At 47.6% G+C, this 27,246-nt stretch overlaps 1 protein-coding gene across 2 annotated transcripts in view; it reads right to left on the reverse strand.

Moving 5' to 3' along the window:
- IPO13 (importin 13) overlaps positions 1-27,246 on the reverse strand; it is an 848,611-nt gene that overhangs the window by 192,449 nt on the left and 628,916 nt on the right. For both annotated transcript variants that reach the window (XM_069642404.1, XM_069642403.1), the window contains exon 12: positions 15,347-15,427. In XM_069642404.1, the coding sequence (XP_069498505.1) occupies positions 15,347-15,427 (81 nt within the window). The remainder of the gene's footprint in view (positions 1-15,346; positions 15,428-27,246) is intronic.

Below are 27,246 nucleotides of genomic sequence, written 5' to 3' on the forward strand. Positions count from 1 at the left end.
CCAGAGCTGCATCGCTGCTTTGCACAGTGGCAGAGATCCTACGCCTCCTCTTTTGTTGAGGTAGTGCATGGCCACTGTGTTGTCCGTCATTATTAGGACATTTTTCCCTTGTACAGATGGCAGAAAAGCCTTCAGCACTAGTCTGATAGCTCTCAGCTCCAACAGGTTGATATGTAGTCTGGACTCCGATGGAGACTAACAACCGCTGATGGTCAAGTCGTTGGCATGGGCCCCGTGAGTGAGGCATCCGTGACTACTGTCATCTCCGGCCATGGTTGCCAAAACAGTTCTCCTTTCAGAATGTTCTCCCGACAGGCCCACCACTGAAGGTCTCAAGCCACTTTGTCGGGGACCTGAAGGAGATCTGTCATTCTTCCTGAGAATTGTGACCACTGAGTTCTCAGTGCCCACTGGAGAGATCTCATTCTCAAGTGAGCCTCTGGCACAAGGAAGATGCAGGATGCCATAAGGCCTAGCAACCTCAAAAAGTCGAAGGCTGGGAGACGTTGGGCATTTTGAAACTTGATGACCATCTGCAGAATATCTTGAGCCCTCACCTCTGGTGGCGAGGCTTTCCCCAGGGAAGTGTCCAGGACCGCTCTGATAAACTGGAGTCTCTGTGATGGTATCATCTGTGACTTCTTTAAATTGAGGGAAAAGCCCAGTTTGTGAAGGAAGTGGCAGACATAATCTAGTTGGATCTGAGCTTGTTCCGAAGATACTGCTCTGATCAACCAATCGTCTAGGTAGGGGTAGACGTGGATCCCTTCCCTCCTTAGACTTGCAGCCACTACAGTCATTAGCTTGGTGAAGACCCGCGGGGCGGAGGTCAGCCCAAATGGCAGAACTCAAAATTGATCGTGAGAGTTGCCAATTGTGAACCTCAGGTATTTCCTGTGTTTGAGATGGATTGGCACATGGAAATAAGCATCCTGAAAGTCTAGAGATACCAGCCAGTCCTGAAGCTGGAGGGCCTGAAGGATCTGAGAGAGAGTCACCATCTTGAACTTGTCCTTCCTGGGGAATTTGTTCAATTCTCATAAGTGCAAGATGGGTCTCAGTCCTCCATCATTCTTCGGTACTAGAAAATAGGGGGAATACCAACCCTTGTTCCTCTCCGCTACAGGTACCGGTTCTATGGCACCTTTCTCTAGCAGGTCTAGAATCTCCTGCGAAAGGAGCGGATCTGGAAAATTCAAAGAGTTGTTCCCCGGTGGATGACGGAGGGGTGCGTAGAAAAGGCAGGCAGTAACCTTGGGCAACTGTCTCCAATGCCCAAGCATCTGATGTAATAGCCTGCCATTCCGTCATTTGTTGAGTTAACCTGCCCCCTACTGGTGTCTTGTGAGGAGACACCTCAGAGTGGTATAGAGGCGACTGACGCAGATGCCGAGGGCAAGGAGGCACCTGCTGCTGATGCGGCTTTTGTACTTTTAACCCGTCCACCGCGGGTGAATCGTTTTTGCCCCTTTGAGCCAGCTGTCCTCTGCCTTTTCCGAAGGCGGAATAAAAGCGAAAGGACCTACCCCTCCAAGAGGTTCCTGAGGGGCGATAGAGTTTGACGGAGCTCCAAGAGATTTCGCTGCTACCTTGGATGTTTGTAACTTCTCTAGGCTGTCATCAGCCTTCTTACCAAACAAAAAAGAGCCGTCAAAGGGCATATTCAAAAGTCTGGCCTGTACATCCGGAGCAAAACCAGACTTTCGCAACCACACAAATCTGCGGATTGTAGTACTTGCCGCCATGGCTCTGCTGATACTGTCAGCAGAATCAATGCCAGTTTGAAAGGACTCACTCATTGCGTCTTTACCATCTTTAATGATGTTCAGAAATGCTTCCCTTTCCTCTCCTTCCGGGAGACAGTCAGCCGCAGATGAAGCACACTCCCAAAGTGTATGGCTGAATCTTGCGAGCGTGCAAGTAGCATTAATGGATTTAAGTGCCATGCTGCATGCCGAGAAGACCTTTTTTGACATAGCGTCAAACCTTTTATCATCCCTGTCTTGTGGAATAGTAGGGTATGCAGATCTACTGTTCGATGAAGTTGCATGTTTGCTCAAATATTCAGGGTCAGAAGCAGATAGCCTATATTTGGCAGATAGTTTTTTGTTAACTGCCGGGATAACCTCATGGGTTTCCCAGTTGACGGATATTTGTTCTCTACAATGTAGTATGAAAGGGAACCATAGGATCTTCCTGTGGTCCTTTAAGTAAAATGTCCGTAAAATCATCCTGTTGAAGAAGATGAAGGTGTAGAGCACCCCATGAACTCTGTTATTCTGGCATTTAAGACCCTATAAGGGGTCTCAGCATGTTCCCCTGGGTCTGGTTTAGCTAATTCTACTTCTGGAGAAGTATCTAAACCACTTGCCTCATGCAAAGAGTCTTGAAGGTCCTTCAATATATTCTCTTCAGAGATAAATTCCTCTGGTATAGGTGTAGTGGCCCTCTGTAACCCTAAGGCTCTTTCATGGTCAGAATCCTCCCCTTCCTCATATATAGAGGACAAGACAAAGCTCTGAAATAATCTGACCTTGGGTATGGTTTAAAATCCATTTCTAAAGCAGAAGGGGCCAAGCTTGTAGTCACTGGTTGGGCAAACGTCAAAGTTGTCGACGCGGAAGTCAAAGGCTTCGATGAAACCGAAAAAGGCATCGAAAAAGTATGAAGAGGCCTCGAACAACTCGAGAGGATCGGAATCCTACTCAGTCATCGAGGTTATCGACGACATCCTCGAGGTAATGGTCGAAGCCCTTGGTACGTCTACTGACTGAGATGTAGTAACAGCAGTAGGTATGTCCTATATCGGTGTCAACAGCGGCGTCGAAGACGGCGTCGATTCGACCGAATTGCGTGTCGACGGGCCCTTCGATAAAGGCATCGATGACGCAGATTTATGAGTTGAAGGAACCTTCGATGGCGCATTCTTACTGCCTTTGCTCGGGGGTTCATGATGCTCTCGGCCGTTTCTTTCGCTGGGTGCAACGACTCGCGGCGTTTCGATTTTTCTGGTCTTTCACCCAGACCATCACCTTTAGCCGTCTCCGAGGGGGTCAGGGCCGCTTTCTGTGTTTTGTGTGGCAGGTGACCCTTTCCGGGGAAGTAGAAGACGAAGAGGGAGATCTACGACGCCTCTTTTTCGAATGTTTAGATCTCGAAGACTGATGGGAACCGCTTCGAGACCTTGAGCGAGAAGGTTTCCTGTGGCGGCGAGGAGACTAATGTCTCGACTCTGCTGAGGAAACTTTCAAAGAAGTAGAAGTTTTAAGAGTCTTACCTCTTTCTAGCTTCCTCTTATGCTCCTTCAAGGCTTTCGCCGTCATGGACATACAGTCCTTGCATTCCGAACAGTGATGTTCCGATCCCAGGCACCACAAACTGATCCAGTGAGGATCCGTCAACAACATTTTCTTCCCACAATCTCGACACTTTTTGAAGCCGGACCGTGGGGTCGACGGTTCGGCAGAGGAAGCCATCGAATGAAGAAGATATCTTCGAGGCATAATAAGAAATACTGAAAGAAATGAGCAACACGATTCCGAGGCCCACGAAGCGGGAAAAACGGAACTGAGCAACGGCCGCTGCGCAAGTCTATTTATACGCACAATGACGTTGGCGCTGATACGGAGGCTGTCGAGGGACACCAACTCGAGGGACGTCGACATGCAGCGCACTCTACTGAAAAAATATTCCGAGGCCAGCAAGCTGGAAGTGATCTATCAAGATAAGGAATACGTCGGAGGACACAATCCCTTCGAATGAAAGCGCTATCACCGATGCGAACTTTACGCAGGACAAAACAATGTTACACAATGAGCAGCAACAGGAAGAACTACTTCAGACCCAACTAGATTAGGGCTCTTCCGACAGTAGTCAACCTTCTGTAACAGGAAGTCAAGAACCACTAGGACAACCACTAATAGCAAATGAGGCAGAAGTAGCTATGGCAGAAGTAGAAAACACTATGTATCAGTATCAAGACTTAACTGTACAACAAGAATAACTTAAAGATCAGTGCACCATTTTTGAAGACGTAACAAAACAAATTGTACATTGTGTACAACACGAAAATAAAGAATGTAACTGCCAAAATTACAAACCTATGCTGCTGTACTTGAGTGGTGAAGCTGGATCAGGAAAAACATTCGTGATCAAAATCATCAGCAAGTTTCTTCAACAATTGACAAACAACAAACTGTCAGCTGCCGTAACGGCCCCCACAGGTTTAGCTGCCTACAACATAGGCAATGTCACTTTACACCGATTACTACTGCTTCCAGTAGCGCATCAAAATAAATTAGACTATTACATACTTTCTGCAGAAGCTGCAATGGAAGTACGCAGAGTATTGAAACAAATGAAAATGCTACTAATAGATGAAGTGAGCATGGTTTCCAACCTAATGTTGGCTTTGATTCACCACAGATTGCAGGAAGTACTTAAAAAAAAAAATTAACGAAGAACTCTTTGCAGGGAAACACGATCGTTTTCGGAGATCTTCTACAATTGACACCAATGAAAGGGGAACCTATTTTTGAAACCTTAGGCCACAAACTCTGCCGTAAAACTGCTGGCAGCATAGGAAATGTCAACCTTTGGCAACATTTCCAATACAGAGAATTAACAGAGAACATGCGGCAATCTGCAGATCTCACTTATTCCAACATCTTAAAAAATATTAGAGTTAGTGTACTATCGCAAAGAAGCACAAGTAGTATTGAAAAACCGGCACATTCATGCACTTTATGGCGATAATGCATGTACAACTGATGTTATGGAACAATTAGCGCACAAAAAAGTCAATTGTATGGACTTAATGCCAACTCTTGCAAGCTGTTTCAAATTCAATGAAACAATGTTAAATAAATAAATGCAACCAATAATGGAAATTTGGGCTACAGACAAACTAGACGTACATGGTATGACAGTACCCATGTGTGAGCAAGCCACAACAAGACTAAATAGTTTAGAAAATTCAATCTCCAACACAGCTGGGTTGTAAAAAATATTAAAATTATCCTTAAATTGTAGAGTAATGCTTAAAAGTAACCTTGACATCGAGCAAGGGCTAGTTAATGGAGCACTGGGTACAGTTGTTGGCTTTCAATCATACCCACGTGATAGCAATATTCAGTTTGTCAATATTCACTTTGATAAACTTTCAGAAGTGAAAAGGATAGGGCGCTCAATTGCTCGATTCCTTCTCTACAAAGACACGTATGTATGTAGAGAACAATTTTCTCGAACTCTTGCATATGCAGTTACCATTCATAAATCCCAAGGTCTTACCCTAGACAAAGCATTGATAGATATAGGAAACAGTCTTTAAAGAAGGCATGAACTACGTAGCATTATCACGCTTACGTACACTTAACAGTCTATTGCTAATGAACTTTGATGCAAGTAAAGGCAAAGCTGATATTCCTTGCATTCTAGAATACAATAGACTGTGTTCACTGTACACCCCCATCTGAAACAATTTCCTGTTCCAGATGAAGTAAAACGTGGTAAAAGAAATCTAAATCAAACAGAAATGCAACAGAATCCAACAGCAAATCCCTCAAAGAAAACAAAAGAAGCTAAAGCTTCATCAATTACCACAAACAAAGAAGAACCTATTAGGGAATGTGAACCAGGTATGTCTTCAAAGAAGGAACAGAAACTCCGAAAAATGCACTCAGATGCAGAACTAGCTGGTCCACTCAAATTTGCAAAGGAAATGCAAATGTAGCAATGAATATTCTATTTCAATTCACCAATTGTTAACAATATTTACTTACACAGTACAGACCAATTGTGTTTGCAAATGTTAGTGCTTCATAGTAATGCAACAAACAATCCTGACAACACGTACAGTGTGCATGGAATAAGGCAAGAACTGGACCACTGTGCTAGAATGGTGAGATTCACTATAAACTCACAAGAAGATCCACAAGAATTTCTAATGTACTTACCACTAGTATTGGAAAACAAAAGCATACCTGTAAATGAAATCTTCTAGATTTCGTACATGTGGAAACATACATGCACTCTCTGTAGCAATGTGATACAGGAACAAGTCCCAAATGAGCGATTTGTGTAAGTTTACATACCTAATTGTGAATCTATTCCATTTCAGCAACTTGTACAGAATGCAAACCATCGCTCCACCTTACTGATAGAATCACATAGTGCCCACATAATACTTATGCTTCTACGTTATAATGCAGATGGTACTAAAAACAACTGCAAACTGACTGGATTCACACACAGTCAAGTGTCACTTGGAAAGAAAACACTACACTGCATACATTAAAAGAAAATGTGGATGGTTTGAATGTAATGATAGCACCAATACTCTAAAGCAGAGATTGCCAGCTAATCTTACAAATGCGTATTTAATATTCTTAAAGCCAAAATTTAATAAATGTGTACTTCAAGATTACCAAAAAATTATGTGAAAGACTACAAACAGAATACGCCTACAGGTATCTAACTGCCCAAGAGAATATAACGACGACACAAATAAATGAATATCACAGATCTGTAAGAACAAATGCACAGTTGGAATACGTCTACAGGTATCTAACTGTTAAAATTCGGCAGCAAGGCACCAAACATAACATTAATCAGAAAGAAGGAGGAAGCACTCAAAGGAAACAAGAAAGTAGTTAGTACCATAGCAAATAAAGGTGTTTTTTAATCCGACAAGGATTTTATTCCCCCCCAGACCCAAGGATTAGAAAAGCAAACACAGAAACTGAGCAGAATGCACAGTACACTGGTTTGTAAACTAAATATGAGGGTAAAAAAAAAAAAGTTAACTGTCTATTATGCAATGTAGTAAGTTTTCATAAAATGCAAAGACTAACATACCTTTTTCTTTTATCACAGAAATTAAGAAAGGATTCTTCCGCCAAGTACTAAAGGCATTTTAAACATATATGGATTCTGAACAAAGTAAGGCGTAAGTATATTCGCAGTCATTTTGTACACATGCGAACCTACACGTCAAATCTATGGTAGCAATATGCTGCTGTGGCTGTAGGCTGGCCCTTGCATCTTGGTTGTGTAACCTAACACCTACGCCTTACGACCAAGGTACAAAGAGTATAGTTACTACCCACAACAATCGCTGCATATCAAAACCATGGTCCTTGTAAATTAACTACTGTTAAGTTAACTTTTGGGACCATCGTCTGCAGCCATGCAGCCAAGGCGCTAGGACGTGTACACAACTACCGCATTACACCACACCCATATTCACTTCTAACCCCACTGCTTATGACTTCAGTCTTGGGCATGCAGGCAACACTCTGGGTCCGGGACAGAAACACCACAGCATATCGGAACCATTGTGCCTTGTAATTTCACTACGTACAAAGTTGTTTTTTGGAGCATGGCCCTCCCCACAACCATCTTTATGATGTTGCATAGTACAAGTGTAGCTATAGCTGTGATATGCTGCAGTAGTTTGTAGCCACAGGCTACAGACGCGAGTGTGAGGCCATAGATTTATCAATGAATGGGTATACAGTATATAAAATCCATAGGTGCTTACAACTGCAGTGCCTATTTGTTCAAATACTCTACATCCTGGCCACTACTACCACACCATATGACATCCATTGGGGCATATAACAACACTACGTACAAATGTGCTTTTGGGGGCATTGGCCTTCGGCCATGCACCCATAACTGCAGTCCCTCCCAACAGCCGCCTGAGTGATGCACTACCACACCATATCACACCCATTGTGCCTTGTAAGTACACTACATATAACTGTGCTGTGGGGTGCATGGCCTGCGGCCATGCACACATGACTGCAGAAACTCCCCCCAGCCACCTGAGTGATGTTCAATACTAGGGGTTTCTCTGTAGCTGTGAAATGCTGCAGTGGTTGTGGGCAGGGCCTAAAATCTTAGGTGTATGTCCATACATTTCAATATATGGATGTGAAGTGGCTTATAACTCCAGTGCTTAGAAGTTTCTTCTTGGGTGCCTGGCCTTAGGCCATGCAGCCTAGACTGTACACACTCCCCACAACCATCTGATCAATAATGAATACTACAGGTGTACCCATTGCTGTGACATGCTGTGGTGGCTGTGGCCAGGGCCTACAGTCTTGGAAGTATGGCGTCCGGCCTATGGCCATGCACCCAAGACTGTAGGACCTGGCCACAATCACTGCAGCATATTACACCCATGGTTGCGTAAAAATCAGTAGCACACCCATAGAAGGAAACATTGTAAATGTAGCATGTACTGAATTTGTACCCAAACCTCTGGGAGCTGGGCACACCTGCCAGATACATAATCAATTGTGTGGGTGTGAAGTATAAATGTGATAAGCTGCAGTGGTTGTGGGCAGTGTGTACATGCTTGGGTGTATGGCAAACAGCCTGCAACCATGCACCCAAAAGTATACATCTTGGCCACAACCACCGCACTAGATAAAACCCATGTTGGCTTGTAAGTGAAGAGGTTATAACTTTGTTGTTGGGTGCATGGCCTTTGGCCATGCACCCAAGAATGCAGGGTCTCCCCACAACCATCTCAGTGATGTGTGGTAGTTGGGGTTTTTCTATAGGTGTTGTATCCTACAGTGCTGCTGGCCAGAGGCTGCACTCCTAGCTGCATGTCCATAGATATTACATGGGATAGGTGTGCAGTGGCTTGGACGTCCAGTGCTTATAACTTTGTTCTTGGGTGCTTGCCCTTCGGCCATGCACCCAAGAGTATACACACTCCCTACAACCAGGCAATCGATACGCAATACTACGGGTGTATTCATGGGTGTGACATGCTGCGGTGGTTGTGGCCAGGGCCTACAGTCTTGGAAGTAAGGCCTTTGGCCGACGGCCATGCATCCAAGACTCTAGGCCCTGGCCACAACCACCATAGCATGTCACACCCATGGCGGCATACTAATGAATACAATACCCATAGGAAAAAGTAATGCAATTACGCCATGTTGTCAATTTCAATAGTCGCCAACACCACGCGTGTCCTTACAACAGTTACAAGTTGCCTGTGCACTGCATGGACTGAAATACTACCGTTATTGGACCCCTCATTTTCTGTGCGTACAAAGTGGCCATAGAAAATAAATCATGAAGACCGACCGCCAGAACAAATGCATTGATCACCCATGTCTTAATGTCTGACCCTGTCCCAACGCTCTGTGACACAGCAAAAGAGTTTTATAAATATAGCATGTTTGCGCTGGTTGTCGCTCCGCTATCGGCGGATCCAAGGTGTCGGGCAAATTCAAACAATCTGACGCAGAACACGTCTCGCTGCAGCCAATCGGCAGAGACGTCGCGCATCCGCGGTCATGGCGCCAGCCCCTTAGCCAATCGGTATCTTGTCCGTGGACCGAACAGGGAAGTGTGACCGCGAAGCGGACCTAGATATCTAATTTTTTCAGACCTACTTTTTGGTCATTTTTATGAAAAGTACTGCACGGAAGGTCACCAAATTTACAAAAGCACGCTTTCTGGACCAAGCCCCTGTACCTGCCCATTCAGTCTATGGGAAAAAAAGAAGTTTTGGGACCCCCTATAACTTTTCCCCCCATTCAGAGTGGCCCATTTACTTTTTTTCTCAAAGTTTGGTGAGGATTCGTCGAGGCGAAGCGGAGTTATAGGCCGCCCAAAAAGTGCTCTCTTCCTATGGAAGAGCAACTTAACCATAACTACACAGCCACAGTAGTGGGTTTGAAATAGGAGGGTGAAGTCTCTTTACTCCTTCCATGAAAGCTTTCACTACTGGTACTTTCCACCACGAGACCTTGTTATGGGAAGTGGTGTATGCCGACAGGGCTGCCAGGTGTACTTTCAGTGAGTTAAAAACCAGTCCTGCATCCAGCAGGTGGAGCAAGTATGTAACAATAGTGGAAGGAGTGCAATCAACAGGGTTGATTTGTTTACTCTGTCACCAGATAATGAATCTCTTCCACTTGTCAAAGTAGCAGTGCCTTGTGTTTGGTTTCCTAGATTCCTTTAGGATGTCCATACACCTCTGTGGTAAATTGAGATGTCCAAACTCTATGACCTCAGGAGCCATGCTGCCAGGTTCATTGAGTTGGGTTGCTGATGCACTGTTTGACCTTGGTGCTGGGACAGTAGGTTGTACCAGGCCGGAAGTTTGATGGGCTCGCACACCGCCATCCTGCGTAAGTGTGTGAACCACGGTTGTCTTGCCCACATGGGAGCAACTAGGACAAGCGTCATCGACTCTCTGTTAATCTTGTTGACCACCTTCCTGATGAGAGGAGTTGGTGGAAAAGCGTACGCAAACATCCCTGACCAGTTCATCCACAGGGCGTTCCCCGGGGAGTCTGGTTGGGGGAACCTAGATGCAAATCTTGGGCATTGTCTGTTTTCGCTTGTGGCGAATAAGTCTATAGTGGGGAAACCCCACTGAGAGAAGATATCTTCTACGACCTCTCTGTGTAGAACCCATTTGTGTTCCTCTGGGAGAGAGTCTCTGCTCAGAGCATCCGCTAGGGAATTGAGCTCCCCTGGAACATGTTGTGATGACAGGAAGATGTTCCGTCTGAGTGCCCATATCCAGATTTTCTGGGCAAGCTTGGACAGATTTGGCGAACAAGTCCCTCCTTGCTTGTTCAGGTAGAACATGGCTGTCGCGCTGTCCGTCCGGATTTGCACTGACAGGTTTAGTAGGTAGGGCTCGAACGCCTGAAGCGCTCCGAATACTGCCAGAAGCTCTAGCATGTTGATGTGGTTCTTGGCCACTGAGGGAGACCAGAGACCCTGAGCTGTGTGGTGGAGATGGTGAGCTCCCCACCCAGTCAGCATGCATCGGTAGTGACTACTGCCTGTACTTCGGGATCGTAAAAGGGTTTCCTCTCTTGTCCACCAGTGAAGGCTTTGTACCAGTGTTGCCGAAATGACCACTAGATCGTCCCACTGACCACTTGCCTGAGACCACTGTTTCACCAACCATTAATGCATGGGGCGCAGGCACGCGTGGGGGACCAAGTAAATACATGACGCCATCATGCCCAGCAAACGCATTGCTTTGCGTACCGTTATTTGGTGACCGGACTGATATTGCAGAATTTGCAGTAGTATATTCCGAATTCTTTCCTCTGAAGGAAATGTCAACCCCTCTTGAGTATCTAGGATTGCTCCTAGGAACTGTTTGGAGGTGCTTGGCACCAGGCTTGACTTTTCCTCGTTGATTGAGAAGCCTAATTCGTGGTGGAGGTTGATAGTCCTTTGAATGTTTGTCCTGCAAATTACTGGGGTTTCCCCCGTTATGAGCCAGTCGTCCAGATAAGGGTACACCGGGATTGCCTCCCTGCGTAGGTGTGCAGCCGCCACCACCAGTACCTTGGTGAATACCCTTGGTGTCGAAGCTATCCCGAAGGGCAGTACCTTCAACTGGTAGTGCCGACTGTCCACCTTGAAGCGCAAGTACCTTCTGTGCGCTGGGAACATGGAAATATGAAAATAGGCATCTTTCATATCCAAGGTTGCCATGTAATCCCCCTTTTTTAGGAGGGAGATTACCTCTTGTAGCGTAGTCATGCAAAACTTTTGGGGCTTGACATACTTGTTGGCAGGCAGTAAGTCCAACACTGGGCGCATTGTCAAATCTTTTTTTGGCACAAGGAAGTAAGTTTAATAAATACCCTTGTTTACCTGGTGTCCCAGGACGAGTTCTATCGCGTCCTTTGCTAGCAGATTGGCAATCTCCTCGAGGAGAATCTTCTGATGTTCTAAAGAGTGTACTCTTTGTCGTGGAGGATGGTTCCGGGGACGCTGCAGTAGTTCTATACAGTACCCTGCGGATACTGTTGACAGCACCCATCTGTCTGATGTGATCCCTTCCCAAGCTTGGGTGAAGTTGGAAATGAATCCCCCTACTGGGGTTGCGTGAGAAGGGACCCTGAACTGAGCGTCACTGCTTTGGTGGAGGCGTGCCGCCTCCTCTACTGGGGCTACCTCTGCCTTTACCACGTCCTCTCCTATTACCCCTGCCGTAACCCTGGGTAGACTGTTGGCTGTTATTGTTCCACTGTGTACCCTGCCCCTGGGAATAGTTTGATCCTCTCTGGGAATTTTGGCCGCGTGGGCGACGAAAATTTCCATTCCCTCTCTGGTTAAGGGGTTTATTAGTTAACTGGCCAAGGGACTTGAGTGTCTCATATTCGTCCTTGGCATTCTTCAGCGCGTCCTCGACCGCCTTACCAAAGAGATCGGCTTCCACCGGTTTCTCCAACAATGATGCCTGGGTTTCTGCCGTAAAACCAGACTGCCGTAACTACGCATGTCTTTTGATAACAGTAGCTTCTGCCATCAATCTGCCTGCGTTGTCCGCGGCGTCAAAAGTTGCTTTTAAAATGCAACCAGACACGGCTCTACCCTCTGCTAAAATTCGTGCTAACTGGCCCTTTAAGGGTTCTGGTGCAGAGGCTACGAGTGCCGCAACTTCTTCCCACTGATGGCAGTTGTAGCTGGCCAACAGGTTGGTGGAGTTTGCAATCCTTGCCTGATAGGCGGACGTTGAGGCTACTTTCCTGCCGAAACCATATAGTTTTTTGCTCTCCTCGTCTGGAGGAGCTTCGGACGATGACAAGGGTGTTCCAGCCCTCTTACGAGTGTTAGTGACAACCAGGGAGTCTGGCTTCAGATGTCCTCTTATATAGAGAGGGTCAGACTGGGCTGCCCTGAAAAGTTTTTCAACTCTGGGATTGACTGCTCTGGTGAGGTTCGAGTTCACCAGGGACGGGTCTATTCTTCGCTGAATAGACTTAAGGATAGGGATGGTCTGGGCAACAGGCCTCCTTTCTCCCACTAACTCCTCGGCGAAGTCCCTCTCTTCCTGGACACCATGGGTGTCAATATGGAAATGTTCTGCTGCTCGTGCGAGACCCTTGTTCAGGATGGGTTGGTTATCGACAGGGGAGTCGGTAACCGGGACTTCCTTCTCTACCGGGGAATCTACTCTGTAGGTTTCAGGGTCTTCCTCTTCTTGGTCCTCATCATCCCCATAGTAGCCCGTCCCGGTTTGCTCTTCTACCATGCCAAATTCTTGGTCCTCACCAAAGGAAGCCTCTCCTTGATACTGTGAGCATGGCCGTGAGTATGGTTGTACATCGAAGGGGTCCAAAGACCTCATAGGTGTCTCAAACCGGGGCTTCTTACTCGGGGGGATAGGATCATTAGAGCCTGAGGGTGTAGCCCCTTGTGGATTATATGAAAGGAAATGGTCTGGATTTTTATCATAAAAGTCTGCCAAAGAAGACATCCTTGACATGACCCTATCTATGTCATCACTCGACCATTCTTTGGAACTGGGAATGACTCTCTCAGAAAGTCTAGGAGACTTATCCTGAGTAGATTTGCTGGTTTTAGAAATAGCAGCAGACTTGGGCTTGTCTGTCTGTTTAGGAGGAGTGGAGTGTTTCACAGGTGTGGAAGAGTGCAGTGGCTGCTTCTTCTGCTGTTTTCCCCCCTCCCCGTGAGTGGAAGAGTGTTTTCCCTTTCCCTTTGTGGTTCCGGAGGTTTTCGACGCCTGGCGTTGAGGATCGGGGGTAGAGTCCCTGTCCTTCGAACGTGGGGCTGCACTGATCTTGTCTGCGGGCTCCAACTCCCGGAGAGCGGCCTGGGGGTGGAAGTCGTCTTTGTCCTCCGACGATCGAACTTTCGTTAGCTTAAGGAGCGAGGCACTCTTGGCAAGAGTGGATGATTGCCTGGAGTCATGCCGCGATCTCGATCGAGAACGCCCAGAGGACACAGATTCGGACCGTTCTCTATGTGCCTCTTTCCGAGAACTCGACATCGTCGAGTCTCGGTTGGACTTCGTGCGTTTTGTGTGAGTGGTGTGTGAAGCACTTGTGTCGCCGGGGGTCTTCCCCATAGCCGCCCTGTCGGATGACCTTCCGAGGTCGGGGACTTGCGCTCGGCTGTCTTTAGACACTGTAATGCCCTCGCCATCCGAAAGCACGGCGTCGCTGCCATCGCTGAAGGCGCCCTCCGCTGCCATGTCCGCCTGCCTGGCGTGGTGGGCCCAACGCTTCGTCGAACGGTCCTTAAGTGTCTTAGGTTTATACCTACTACACGCTATGCAGTTCGCCTCGAGGTGGTCCCTCGGCAAGCAGAGATTGCACGTGACGTGCCTGTCGACCCAAGGGTATTTGCGATTGCACTTGGGGCAGAATTGAAAAGGGGTACCCTCCATACGCACCTTGAGGCAGCGGGCTGGTAAGTGTAGGAAATGTATAAGATGTACCTATACCAAGAGTGTAGAGTATGTTCAACCCCCCACTCTCCCTACTTGCAGGGCCGAGGCCAGCGGCCTTCCAAGGCCCGGGCCGAGGCCAGAGGCCTTCCGAGGCCCAAATCCGTCGTGCAGCAGCCAACGGGCGAATTCTTCTCCAAGCCAGCGTCGAGTGTCGAAGTTCGACGTTGGGATTGGGAAAGGATGTAAATTTATCGATATTTTAGCAAAAGTATGGCTAAGGCCATGGGACTCCGCAAAATGCTTCCGACCAGTATGGCGGAAAAAAACAATCTGAGGGTCCTAGACACGTGAGGGATCTTGGGTACAGTGGATGTCACACTAGGGATAGTATTACTGGCACGCCCTGTGTCAACGGCCATTTTCGAGTTTCGAAAAACAAACTGTAATACTCCGCAGCTTCCACTAGATGTCGGCCTATGCACAGCATGTGATCTAAGCAGATTCCACAAGCCTCAGAAATAATATATATATATATATATATTCCAATCTGTCAATTTCACTACATCCCGACTACATCCAAGCAAGCCCCAGATCTTGTACACAAGCTATACAGTGGCTACACCTAGTACAGAAACGATATGTGACATCAGGTAGGAGCATACCAACAATAAATAAGCACTGCATTGTGAGGGTCAAGTATAGCATGAAGGGATTTGCAGATTCATTCTGGAGTCCTGGAACTGATGTTCCTGTGGATGCTTCTGAAATGGTTACCCTGTGCCGTTTCTCCAACGTTCATCTAACTTTTGACTAACTATGGTGTGGAGCCACCCAGAATCTGTAACATTCTCCATTGGCTCGGCTCCATAACTTACCTTGCCAACAGTCTGATGTGAAACAGAAGTTGGTGCCAACCGCCAGCCCTAACGTTACCACCTTCTCCCTGCAGCTCAAGCGTGTCCTACCTTTCTGAGCAATCTGTGGCTAGAAGACATGAAATATTTTCCCATGGGAGACGGAAATATGGCAATGCTCTCGCAATAGGCAATCAGGAACAGATACCAGAAGACACCTTCTGCTAGTCATAACTGCATGGATAATACAGAACTATAGCAGTTTAAAGGGGAGTGATAAAGGCACTACTGTTACCTCCACCACCTGGGCATCGTTTAGCCACTTGCTGAGCACCTTCTGGATGAGCTGGAAAACCTGCTGCAGGACGACCACCACCTGCAGAAAACAAAAGGATTAGAAAGGCGGATGGTTAATACCATCTCAATTAAATGGGGGCAGGAATAAGAGGAGATAAGTTTCAGACATCAGCCTAGAGAGCATTTTTGGAAAATTGGTTATATCATCTGGCAGAGGTGAGAGAAAGATGAAAGGTACCATACAGTACGATAAAGGAGAATGGCCCTAGTGTCATCAATCCAATGAGGAAAGGAACAGAAATAGTGGTAAGCAATATCACTCTATGGAAAACTACGTGGGCATGGGTTATACCATCCAGTTAGGGGGTGAGAAGAAAAGCAACAAATAATACCAGAGAAATATTCATTGAATCATGAATCCAAAAAGAGGAAAAGAGGGGGTGGGGGTGTAAGGATATCAGTCTATCGATCGGGCGGGGGGAGGGCAATGAGAGTAAAGAGGACAGCATGAGGGGGAGCAGTGAAGAGGAGGAAGAGTGTAGAAAAGTATAGTGTGTGGAGGAAAAATGGTGAGGAGGATAGTGTGAGAAGGGAGAGTGGTGAAGACAAGGACAGCGTAGGGAGGTAGGGTGGTAAGGAAAACAATGTGAAGAGGGAGTGTGGTGACGAGGGGGACAACATGAGGTGGGAGAGTGTTGAAGAGGAGGCCAACGAGAGGCGGGAGGGTGGTGAAACCCACAGCTTGAGAAGGGAGAGGGTGAAGAGGAGGACAACGTGAGGTGGGAGAGTGGTGAGGAGGGCATTAGGAGGGAAGGTGGTGAAGAGGAGGACATGAGGGGGGAGGGTCGTGAAGGGGATGACAGTGTGAGAGGGTGAGTTGTGAAGAGGACAGTATGAGTGGTCAAGAAGAGTACATCCTAAGGAGGGAGTGGTGAAGAGAAGGACGGCATGATGAGGGACGGTGCTGAAGAGAAGGACAGCATGAGGAGGGAGGGTGGTGAAGAGAAGGACAGCATGAGGAGGGAGGGTGGTGAAGAGAAGGACAGCGTGAGGAGGGAGGGTGGTGAAGAGAAGGACAGCATGAGGAGGGAGGGTGCTGAAGAGAAGGACAGCATGAGGAGGGAGGGTGGTGAAGAGAAGGACAGCGTGAGGAGGCGATTGCCGAAGAGAAGGACAGCATGAGAGGGAGAGTGCTGAAGGGAAGGACTGTGTAAGGAGGAGCATGGTGAAGAGGAAGACAACTTGAGGAGGGAGAGTGGTGAAGAGGAAGACTGTGTGAGATGTAAGGGAGGCATGGTATCACAAGTATGACACTGACACAAGAGGTACAGGTTTCAAAACCTTTATTCAATTTTCAGAGCTTTGGAAAAACGCCTGCTTTGCCCTATAGCTATGATGGGAGTAGTCTCAACCATCAAATAAATAATAAAACACAGTCCTAATCAGTGTTTGTCAAATATAAATGGTCTATACTAATAAAACCCAAAGCCTGCCCTATCTCTTATACAAAAGCATGTAAAGGGGAATATGTATGCAAAGGAAAATCAGTGTTATAACTAAGGATCAAGATAGCTGAGTCAGCTCTCCTCCCCACGTTGGACAGCACGAAGTAAGGCAGCCACTGTAGTTATCACCTGGCTCAGGTACTCAAAACATAGGCAGTTCAAAATGTGGATGGAGGCCCACCTGTCCTTCCACGTTAAAGTCACTTATTCTAGCGTTCCAAAAGTTCATTCACAGTTCAACAAAAAGTTCACATAAGTCTCCCTTAGCCGGGCTCAGACCTCGCAATCACAGTGCTTGCAGGGGTTCCCTTCCTCAAGCTTAATTCACATTCGTTAGGGGATCCCTTCCTCCAACCTATGATATGATATATCATACGATTATCACACTTCCGATCTCCCCTCAGTCGAGCTCGGACCTTTTACTGACGAAGACTTTCGAATGTGCGGGGCTTTTACTATAGACCTCTGCAGGACCACTTTGACTTTCAATTCAGCTCATATTCTTCTTTTATTTGTCCTAGTGTCTCTTGGTCTTGATAGTACAATATCATAAGCACAAAACTTCAAAGAAATTGTTCTCTTCAAGAATTCACCCTTTCACTTCCCCTTTTGCCAGGGTTAATCTTGACCATTACACATTTCAGAGTTTGTTCACTTTGCCGCTTTATAACAAAACATTTCACGGAGACTTGAGTGGGCTTTCTTTCGCCGGACCACTTCACTACTCTACTCTGTATCACTGGCATCAGAGTTATCAGCCACTTAAAGGTTAGCCTTCTTTCGCGTCTCATCAGCATGTACGCAGCCTTCACTGTTGAAGCTTCAATCTTTCCTTCACACAAACCGTCCTTTCATATCAACTCACCTGTTATGTTATGTTACCTAAATTTATAGAGCGCACATTCGCCCGGAGGCATCATGGCGCTGACGAGGAAACTGCTCACTGAAGGAGAACCGTAGAGAGCCAGAGAGCTAGAAGAGAGTGGTTTTGAAGGCTTTTCTGAAGACCAGATGGTTGGAGGTGGATCCGAGTGGCAGTGGAAGGGTGTTACAGAGCCTGGCCGCGGCAATAGAGAAGGCTCTGCCACCAAGTCTCTTCCGGTTAAACCTCGGAACAGTAAGTAGATTGGAAGCTGATGAGCGAAGGTTACGTTCCGGAATATATCGAGAGAATTTGGATTGGAGGAACTCTGCTCCTGAGTCAATGATTGCCCGATGGACAATACACTGCGCCTTAAAATCAACTCGCTGAGCCACTGGGAGCCAGTGAAGTCGATAAAGCACTGGCGAGATGTGGGCACCATAGGGAGTGCCAGTGGCTAATCTGGGTGCCAAGTTTTGCATACGTTGAAGCCGTTGGAGAAGGCCAATCGGTTGAGACAGGTACAGGGAGTTGCATTAGTCCAACCGTGTGAGGACTAGCACGGCCACCACGGGAGGACGCATGACTTCCGGAATCATCAGCAACACCCTCTGTAGGACCCTAATCGGGTGGTGGGCGGACTGACACAACCATAACCTGGTTTGACATTGTTAAGGAGGCAGAGAGAGTAACCCCCAAGTTCTTCACTTTGTTGACTGGACTAGGGAAAGGACCTAAAGACGTGGGCCAGAAAGCAGGAGTCCATAATGAGGGTTGGGAGGACAGCCCACCACCATCACCTCCGTTTTATCGCCGTTGAGCTTGAGCCAGTTTTGGTCCATCCATACACCAACTGCCTTTAAGCAGTCATGAAGACAAGCTGAGACCTCAGTTTGATCCTGATCTAGACGGATCAGGATTTGAGTATCATCAGCGTAAGAATAACAATTAAGTCAATAGAAACGGATAAGGCAGACCAACGCCCAAATATAAATGTTAAACAAAATCGGGGAGAGAGAGGATCCCTAGGTGACACCACAGGTAAGAGCACAGGGGGGAGAAAGAAAAGGGGGCATAGCGAGAGTCTGGGTGCGATCTGAAAGAAAAGAGGTTAACCAAGCAAGGACAGGGCCAGAAATCCCAATCTGTGCTAGACGTGAAAGAAGAATAGGATGGTCCACCGTGTCAAAAGCGGCGGACAAATCCAACAGAATCAGCCCCAACACCACCTGCATCAACTAGTCTAGATATATCTTCTTGCACGGAGACAAGTACACTTTCCGTTCCTCTCCCTGGCCTAAAACCTGCCTGGGCATGATTTAACATTTTAGAGGATTCCAGGAAGGAGGACAGAAGGGGCGTGACCAAAAATTCCAAAAGCTTAGACAAGAAAGGGAGCAGAGAAATAGGGCATAGCTGCTGCTGTTTCGCATGGCAACTGGGAAAGGAAATGAACATTCCCCTGTTCTTTACTTTTTCGGTGTTCCACATCGAAACAGTAGGGTCGCAGGTCTAAGAACCATCGCATGGCTCGCATGACACCTGTTGTGTTCATTCCTTTCTTGTCTCTGCGGCTTTGATTCACAAGTCAAGGTTAATACCACAGGCTTGGCCTCGCCTCCCCAACTTAGTCGTTCACCTGGGAGGGTTGCTGGCGTCCTTGAAACAATTCAGGTTTCTTCTGGTCTTTCTCTGGATCTCCTTCATGGTTTCCCGGAAACCACAACCTTCTGCAGGGATCTTCAGGTTTTCCCTACCCTTTGCTCTAGTACCTTCAATGGTCGTCCTGCTCCAGGTTTGTCTTCGCCCCAGAAGATCTGTCCATTTCTCGTGTTCCACCTTGCTCAGAGTGTCTCTCTATGTTCCTCCTTTTATCCGTGTGGGCAGAGCTAATGGGTATCAGATGTATGTGTTTAAAGTCAAGTGCCTGACTTTGCCTGACCCGATTAGTGGGGCATGTCCAATGTAATGCTCGGGTTTGAGTCTGGCTTTCCCCAGAGCGCACGGTCCATGTGAAAGTGTTCGTTTAGGGAGAGTGTGGGGCGGGGGCGAGTTGAAGTCCCAAGATATCCCGAAGGATGGGGCATGGGCACGGCAAAGGGGGAATACTGCGTCCCACCACCGGTTCTCACTCTCCACAAGGACCCCTCACCCAGGTAATCCTCCCACACTGGTCCACCCCCTGGGTCTGGATTACAAGGCAATGGCCGTGCCCTGGCCACCAGAGAGATTCTGTCACGCTCACCTGATTCCCACTGAGACGCAGGTCTGGCTTCGAGTGCTGATGCTTCTTCAATGGTGAAGCGCAGGACTCTGATGATGGACAGGAAGGGCCACTCTACTCTGGCTTTTCTGGCTCGCAGGAATATTCCGCTGTGCGTGAAAAGGGAGTATTACCTACTGACGGAATAATGCTCAAGCCTCCCACTCCCTTCCAACCCTCCTCGATACCCTTCCACGATTCCCCGTGAAGTCTCACCTTAGGGTCTGGAAGGATGAGTTCTCCATCCTGCTTCTGATGCAGGGGCGCGTTGAAACCCAGTTACTTCACTGGATTGAGGTTTGATGGGAGTTCAAAATAAGCTTGACTATTCAGGTGAGGCGCTGTAAGAGTTCTGTTGCAAGTTCAAAAGTTCAAGCTCAATAATAATGTTCATTGTCTTATTGCAGCAAGCGCTAATGCGTATGTCTTTTTCCCCATTGGGGCCGGGGTCCGGAATGCCAGGAAGCGGCAGGACCCGAAATGAAATGGGAATGACCCAACAGGTAAGTCTTAGAAGGAAATTGAGCTTTTCCTATTTCCCTTCCTTCTCTCACCTTGTGTTCTTGTCTTTTTCTCTCTAGGCTCTGGGAAGTGGGTGCGGATCCGGATGATCGCTGCTGAAGATGGAGGTGCCCAGGAAAGGTGACTGAAATGCAGCACTGCAGCGATCGAAGCGAAATGCTTTTAAAATGATGTCTTCCCTTTCAGGATCGTCGGTGTGATGTCCCCGTGATGCAGCTTTAGCTGGTAAGGTCTTCTTTCTTTCCCAATTCTCTCTTATCTCCCTTTGCAGGCAACCCAGGATGCTGACAGGCGTGGCTGAAGTCCAGATGCAGGAGCTGACACGGTGAGCGTCCAGCTGCGAGGAGCAGAACAACGCGAAGCGTGAGTTGCTGATCGGGCGTGGTTTAAATAGCTTTGGAAGAAGTTCCAGGCATGTATCCTTCCACCGATCAGGTATGTATCCTTCCCCGACCACACCCAGGTGGAAAGTAGTCCCACAGATAAAGTAGTTCCATTCAGGCCTCAAGAGGGCCTGGATGTAGCAGCATGGTCTGCATCAGGTAAGTGCACATTAAAACACTTGAACACATGTCTAGCTTTATGAGCCTGGCGCCTAAGGCGCCAGGACAGGGGTCCAACATGAGCCTGGCGCCTAAGGCGCCAGGACTGTGTCCAAAGGGCCCCAGCTTGGGCCCGCTGGCACTTCCCTGGGGGGAATGATGCCTGCCTCTGGGGTTGCTGGGTCGGACCTGGCTCCTTGGAGGTAGGCATCATGACAGATTCTAGGGAACTTTTAGATGAGACACGCTTTAGTTTCTTACATACCCTTCCCTTATGCGTGGAGCTGCCGCTGTTTCGCATGGCAACTGGGAAAGGAAATGAACATTCCCCTGTTCTTTACCTTTTCGGTGTTCCACAGCGAAACAGTAGGGTCGTAGGTCTAAGAACCATCGCATGGCTCGAGGGTTAGAATCCTGTAATTCTGTAATTGACTTATACATACCAAAGGTGAGTGGTCAGTGATGAGTGTGCATTTTCTCCCTAGAAGGTGTATCTAAGATGGAAAATTGTCCATTTGATGACAAGGGCTTCCAGTTTCAAAACGGAGTACTTCTTCTCTTGGGGGAAAGGTTTAATGTACCCCTTCTGAGGCTTGTGGAATCTGCTTAGATCACATGTTGTGCATAGATTAGCAAGCATTGGAAGGAGGTGGGATGTGAGCAGGTTCATGAGCGAATAAATGTCTTAGAACCGATTGTCCCACTTGTGCATCTGTCTTGGAATGAGTGTCAATGCAGTAGTGCCGAGTGAAAGTTTGTATAGAGCTCCATGTAGCTGCTTTGCAAAAACTCTCCAAGGGGACATTTGCAATGAAAGCCAAAGTGGCTCCAGTACCTCTTGTGGAGTGGGCCCTTGACGTAAAAGGCAGTGTCTTATTTGATAGGGAATAGCACAGTTGGATACATCCGACTATCCACCTAGAGATGGCATTCTTAGAGATGCAATCTCCTTCTCTGCCTGGCGCTATGGGGACAAACAGTTGATCTGACTTTCTTAGCAGCCTGGTCTTGTCTACGTAGTAGAGGACCGTCCTCCTCACATCTAGTGTGTGGAGTTTAACCTCAGCAAAGCTTTTGGGTGCCTGGAAGAAAGCCGGTAGCTCAATAGACTGGTTTACATGGAATTTGGAGATGTAAGTGATGGCTACTAAAAAGGCAGTCTTATAAGTCAGGTGTTTGAGATTAGACTTGTGCATTGGCTCAAAGGGGGGTCCCATGAGCTTAGCGAGTACCACATTAAGGTTCCAACCTGGCGGTGGGTTAGAAATTGGAGGGTGGAGTCCCTTCACCCCTTACATAAATGCTTTTGACTGGTACCTTCCACCATGAAACCTTGTTATGGGAAGTGATGTAGGCTGACAAAGCCGCCAGGTGTACTTTTAGGGAGTTAAACACTAACCCTGCATCTAGTAAGTGGAGCATATAGATTAGAATGTTTGAAGGAGTACAATCAATTGGGTTGATTTGCTTATTCTGGCACCAAATTATGAATCGTTTCCATTTATCATAGTAACAGTGCCTAGTGTTCGGTTTTCTTGATTCCTTCAAGATATCCATACATCTCTGTGGTAGATTGAGATGTCCGAACTATGACTTCAGGAGCCATGCTGCCAAGTTCAGAGAGTGTGGTTGTGGGTGCACTGTTAGTCCTCCATTCTGGGTGTGTAGGTTTTACTGGCCTGGGAGTTTGATGGGATCGCACATTGCCAGTCTGCGCAGATGTGGATACCACAGTTGTCTTGCCCACATAGGAGCAACAAGGATCAGCGTCATTGCTTCCTTGTGTAAACTTGTTTTTCCACCTTCCTCATGAGAGGAGCCGGGGAAAGCATAAGCAAACTTCCTTGACCAGTTCATCCATAGGGCGTTCCCCCTTGGAGCATGGCTGGGGGAACCTGGAAGCGAAGTCTGGGCATTGACGATTTTCGCTTGTGGCGAATATGTCTATAGTTGGGAAACCCCATTGAGGGAAGAGGTGTTCTACGACTTCGTGTATACGCCACTCGTGTTCCTCTGGTAGGGGATCTCTGCTCAATGAGTCTGCTAGAGTGTCGAGTTGCCCTGGAACATGATTTGATGACAGGAACATTTTCCGTCTGAGTGCCCATTTCAAGATTTTCTGTGCAAGCCTGGATAGATTTGGAGAGCGTGTACCCCCCCCCCGTTTGTTGATAAAACATTGCTGTGGTGCTGTCCGTCAGGATCTGTACTGACAGGCTTGTTAAATGGGGTTCGAACGCCTGAAGGGCTTTCAATACAGCCAGAAGTTCCAGCACATTGATGTAGTTCTGAGCTGCAGTGTGGGACCACAGACCCTGGGCTGCGTAGTGAAAGTAGTGAGCCCCCCCAACCTGCCAGTGAAGCATCCGTTGTGACCACTGCTTGTATCTGTGGGTCGTAGAAGGTTTCCACTTAAGTCAGGTTCTCTCATATCCACCAGCGAAGATTTTGTATCAGTGTTGGCGAAACGACGACTAGGTCGTCCCCCTGACCGCTTGCCTGAGCCCATTGTTTTGCCAACCACTCCTGTATGGGACGCATGCACAGGCGTGCGTGAGGCATCAGGTATATGCAAGATGCCATCATGCCTATTAAACGCACCGCTTTGCGCACCCTTATCTGGCGGCCGGCCTGATAATGTGGAATTTGCAGTAATACATTTCTTATTCTCTCCAATCCTTCCTCTGTGTTTAGGATAGCTCCTAGGAACTGTTTGGAAGTGCTTGGCACCAGGCTTGATTTTTTCTCGTTGATTGAGAAGCCCAATTGAAAGAGGAGGTTGATAGTTGTTTGGATGTTTTGTCTGCAAATCAGAGGTGATTCCCCTGTTATGAGCCAGTCGTCCAAGTAAGGGTAGACTGGGATTGACTCCCTGCGCAGGTGTGCTGCCACCACTGCCAGTACCTTGGTGAATACCCTTCGAGCCAAGACTATTCCGAAGGGCAGCACCTTGAATTGGTAGTGCTGGTTCGCCATCTTGAAACGCAAGAATCTTCTGTGCGCTGGGAACATTGAAATATGAAAACAGGCACCTTTCATCTCCAGTGTTGCCATGTAATTCCTTTTTTAGAAGCAGGATTACCTCTTGTAGCGTAGTCATGCAGAACTTTTGTGGCTTGACATACTTGTTCGCAGGTCGCAAATCTAATAGTGGGCGCATAGTTAGATCTTTTTTTGGCACAAGGAAGTAAGTTGAATAAATACCCCTGTTTACCTGGTTGTCTGGGACCACTTCTTGGGCGTCCTTTAATAGAAGCGCTGTTATTTCTTCTAGAAGGATCCGCTGATGTCCCTCTGAGTGGACCTTTTGCCTCAGGGGGTGGTTGCGAGGATGTTGAAGTTCTATGCAGTAGCCCCCTGCTACCGTGGACAGCACCCATCTGTTTGAGGTGATACCCTCCAGGCGTGGGTGATGTTGGAAATTTGCCCTACTACTGTAGATGCATGGGAAGGTACCTGGAGTGGAATGTCACTTGCTCTGAGATCGGGTGCCACCTCGAGCTGGGCCCCTGCCCCGATTATCACGAACTCTACGTTGTCCTCGTGGATAGCCTTGAAAGGCTTGTGCTTGGTTGTTGCAATAGGAACCTTGGCCTTGGTTGTATCCTGATCCCCTTTGAGAATTTTGGCCCTGAAAGCGGCGAAAACTGCCGTTACCTCTTTGCCCCGTGGGCTTGTTCGTGAGCTGACCTAAGGATTTTAGATAGTTATACTCAATTTGCTGTCTTAAGTGCGTCTTCTACAGCTTTGCCGAAGAGTACATCAGGTTCCACTGGCATATTTATTAGGGTGGCCTGTGTTTCTGGCCTGAAGCCTGACTGGCGAAGCCATGTATGCCTCTACATAATAGTGCCTTCTGCGATGACTCTTCCTGCATTGTGGGCCGCGTCGAAATTTGATTTGAGGAGACAAGTAGATACAGCTCTTCCGTCTGCTGCCACCTGAGCGAGTTGGGATTTAAGTGGCTCAGGGGTTGAGAGCAAAGCGAAAACCTTGTCCCACTTATGGTAGTTGTAACTTGCAAAAAGTGTAGCATTGTTAGCAATTCTTGTTTGGTAGGCTGCAAAAGAGGCGACCTTTCTGCCCTTTCTTGCATGTACCTTCTTGCTCTCCTTATCCGGTGGAGCCTCGGAGGAAGCAAGGGGTGTGCCTGCTCTCTTTCTTGTGGTGGTCACAACCAAAGAGTCTGGTTTTAACTGGCCTCTTATGTATAAGGGGTCTGAAGGTGCAGGCCTGAACAGTTTTGCCACACGAGGGTTAACTGCCCGTGAGAGATTAGGTGCCTCCAAAGAAGGTTGAATTCTACGTTGCACAGATTTTAGCAGTGGGATAAACTGCCCTACTGTCTGTTTGTCTCCCAATAATTGTTCAGCGAAGTCTCTATCTTCCTGTACTTCCTGTGTGTCAATATGGAAGTGTTCCGCCGCTTTGGCTAAGACTTCGTTGAGGAGGGGTTGATTGTCTATTGGGGAATCTACCACTGGAGGGTCCTTATTAATAGGAGAATCTATGGAATACATGTTCGCCTCCTGATCTGCGTCTGGGTTCTCATCGTCCCCATAATAAAGTTAGTCTGTGTCCTCATCAATAAGTTGAGGGTCAGATGTTTCCATAAATGAAAGATTGTCCTGGTCTTCTGGGTCTATTTCAGGGTCATACAGACCTATAATTCTGCCCTGTGCGGGGACATCAGAGCAAGCTCTCTTAGCAGGGGGTTGTGAGGCAGAGGGTTGAGAGCCAGAAGGGGCTGAGGTGGGGGGGGGGGGAATTGAAAACTTTGAAGATAATCTGGATTTTTCTCAAAGAAATTCGTCATAAAGGTCATTCTTGCGCATAAATATTGATATCCTGTGAAGACCATTCCTTTGAACTTGATTACAATGTTGGGAATGCCCATATCTTCATTAGTAGGAGGTATAAGTTTTGGCCTAGAGTCCTTAGGTTTCCTCTATGGGTTTGGATAAAATCCCCTTTTGTGAAGACTTGTCCCTAGTAGGACTCTTGTCCCTATGAGGGGTCTTACAGGATTTTTTGATGGTGTTTTTCCCCACCCTGGGGCCCAGAGGAGTGTGTAACAGACTTTTTGGGGCCTGACATCTTACCAGATGAAGAACGTCGAACTTCGAGTGTGGGGGCCGAGGCTTTGTCCGCGGATGAACAACCTGCGGAAGTTGTTTTTCGTGCGACACCCTTGCCGTCTTTCGATGTCTTAGCCCAATCATGTGGCGATCTGTCGTGTGTTTTTGTAGTGCTGCCGCTGCCGGGTGAAATCCCCACAACATGACCGCCGGCCTGTCCTACGGGGTCGGGGGCTTGCGCTTGAGTAACTGAAGTTACTCTGGTGCCCTTGCCGTCTGAAGGTACGATGTCGCTGAAGCTCCCTCTACCTCCATAGCCACGAGTTGCCTGGCGTAGTGGGCCCAACGCTTAGTAGAACGGTCCATCAATGTCTTAGGCATGAAGAGCCTGCACGCTCGACAAGACGTTTCGACGTGGTCTCTCGGGAGACACAAGTTGCAAACAAAATGTTTATACATCCAGGGGAATTTACAGTTACACTTAGGGCAAAACTTAAACGGTGTGTGTTCCATAATTCTGGGCTAAGAAGACGGCAGCCGGGCGAACAAAGTGCAGGAAGGGGAGAATATGCATTCTAAAATGGCCTAACAATGGCCTCCCCCCTCTCTTCCTACTGTCTGGGCCGAGGCCCGGGCAGACTTCCAAGGCAGTACGGTCCGTCGCGATGGTCTCTTACGGCAGTATTCTTTCTCTTTCCTCGGCATGGTGTTACGGCAGTCGATGAAAGGGTAGAAAGAAAAACGATTGTAATTATACAAAATCAATGGCTAATCGCCAAAAGGAACTCCGCTATACGCGTCTATCTAGCATGGCGGAAAAAAACAATCTGAGGGACCTCGGCCCATGAGGTATCATGGGCACAGTGGACGTCACACTAGGGATAGTATTTCTGGCACGCCCTGTCGACGTCCCTCTTCGAGTTTCGAAAACAACTGTAATACTCTGCAGCTTCCACTAGATGCAGCCTATGCACAGCATGTGATCCAAGCAGATTCTATAAGCCTCAGGAAAATATTTTTGCATATGATACAAAGGTTAGTCTGGAATAACCTTCAGCAGAGAAGAACAAGTTACTTACCAACTAACGTTCTTTCGACTGGATGTTGCTCCCACGTATTCCTCATT

The sequence above is a fragment of the Ambystoma mexicanum genome, chromosome 1q (genome assembly GCF_040938575.1).
Source record: "Ambystoma mexicanum isolate Mex_15411 chromosome 1q, UKY_AmexF1_1, whole genome shotgun sequence".
Taxonomy (NCBI): Eukaryota; Metazoa; Chordata; class Amphibia; order Caudata; family Ambystomatidae; genus Ambystoma; species Ambystoma mexicanum.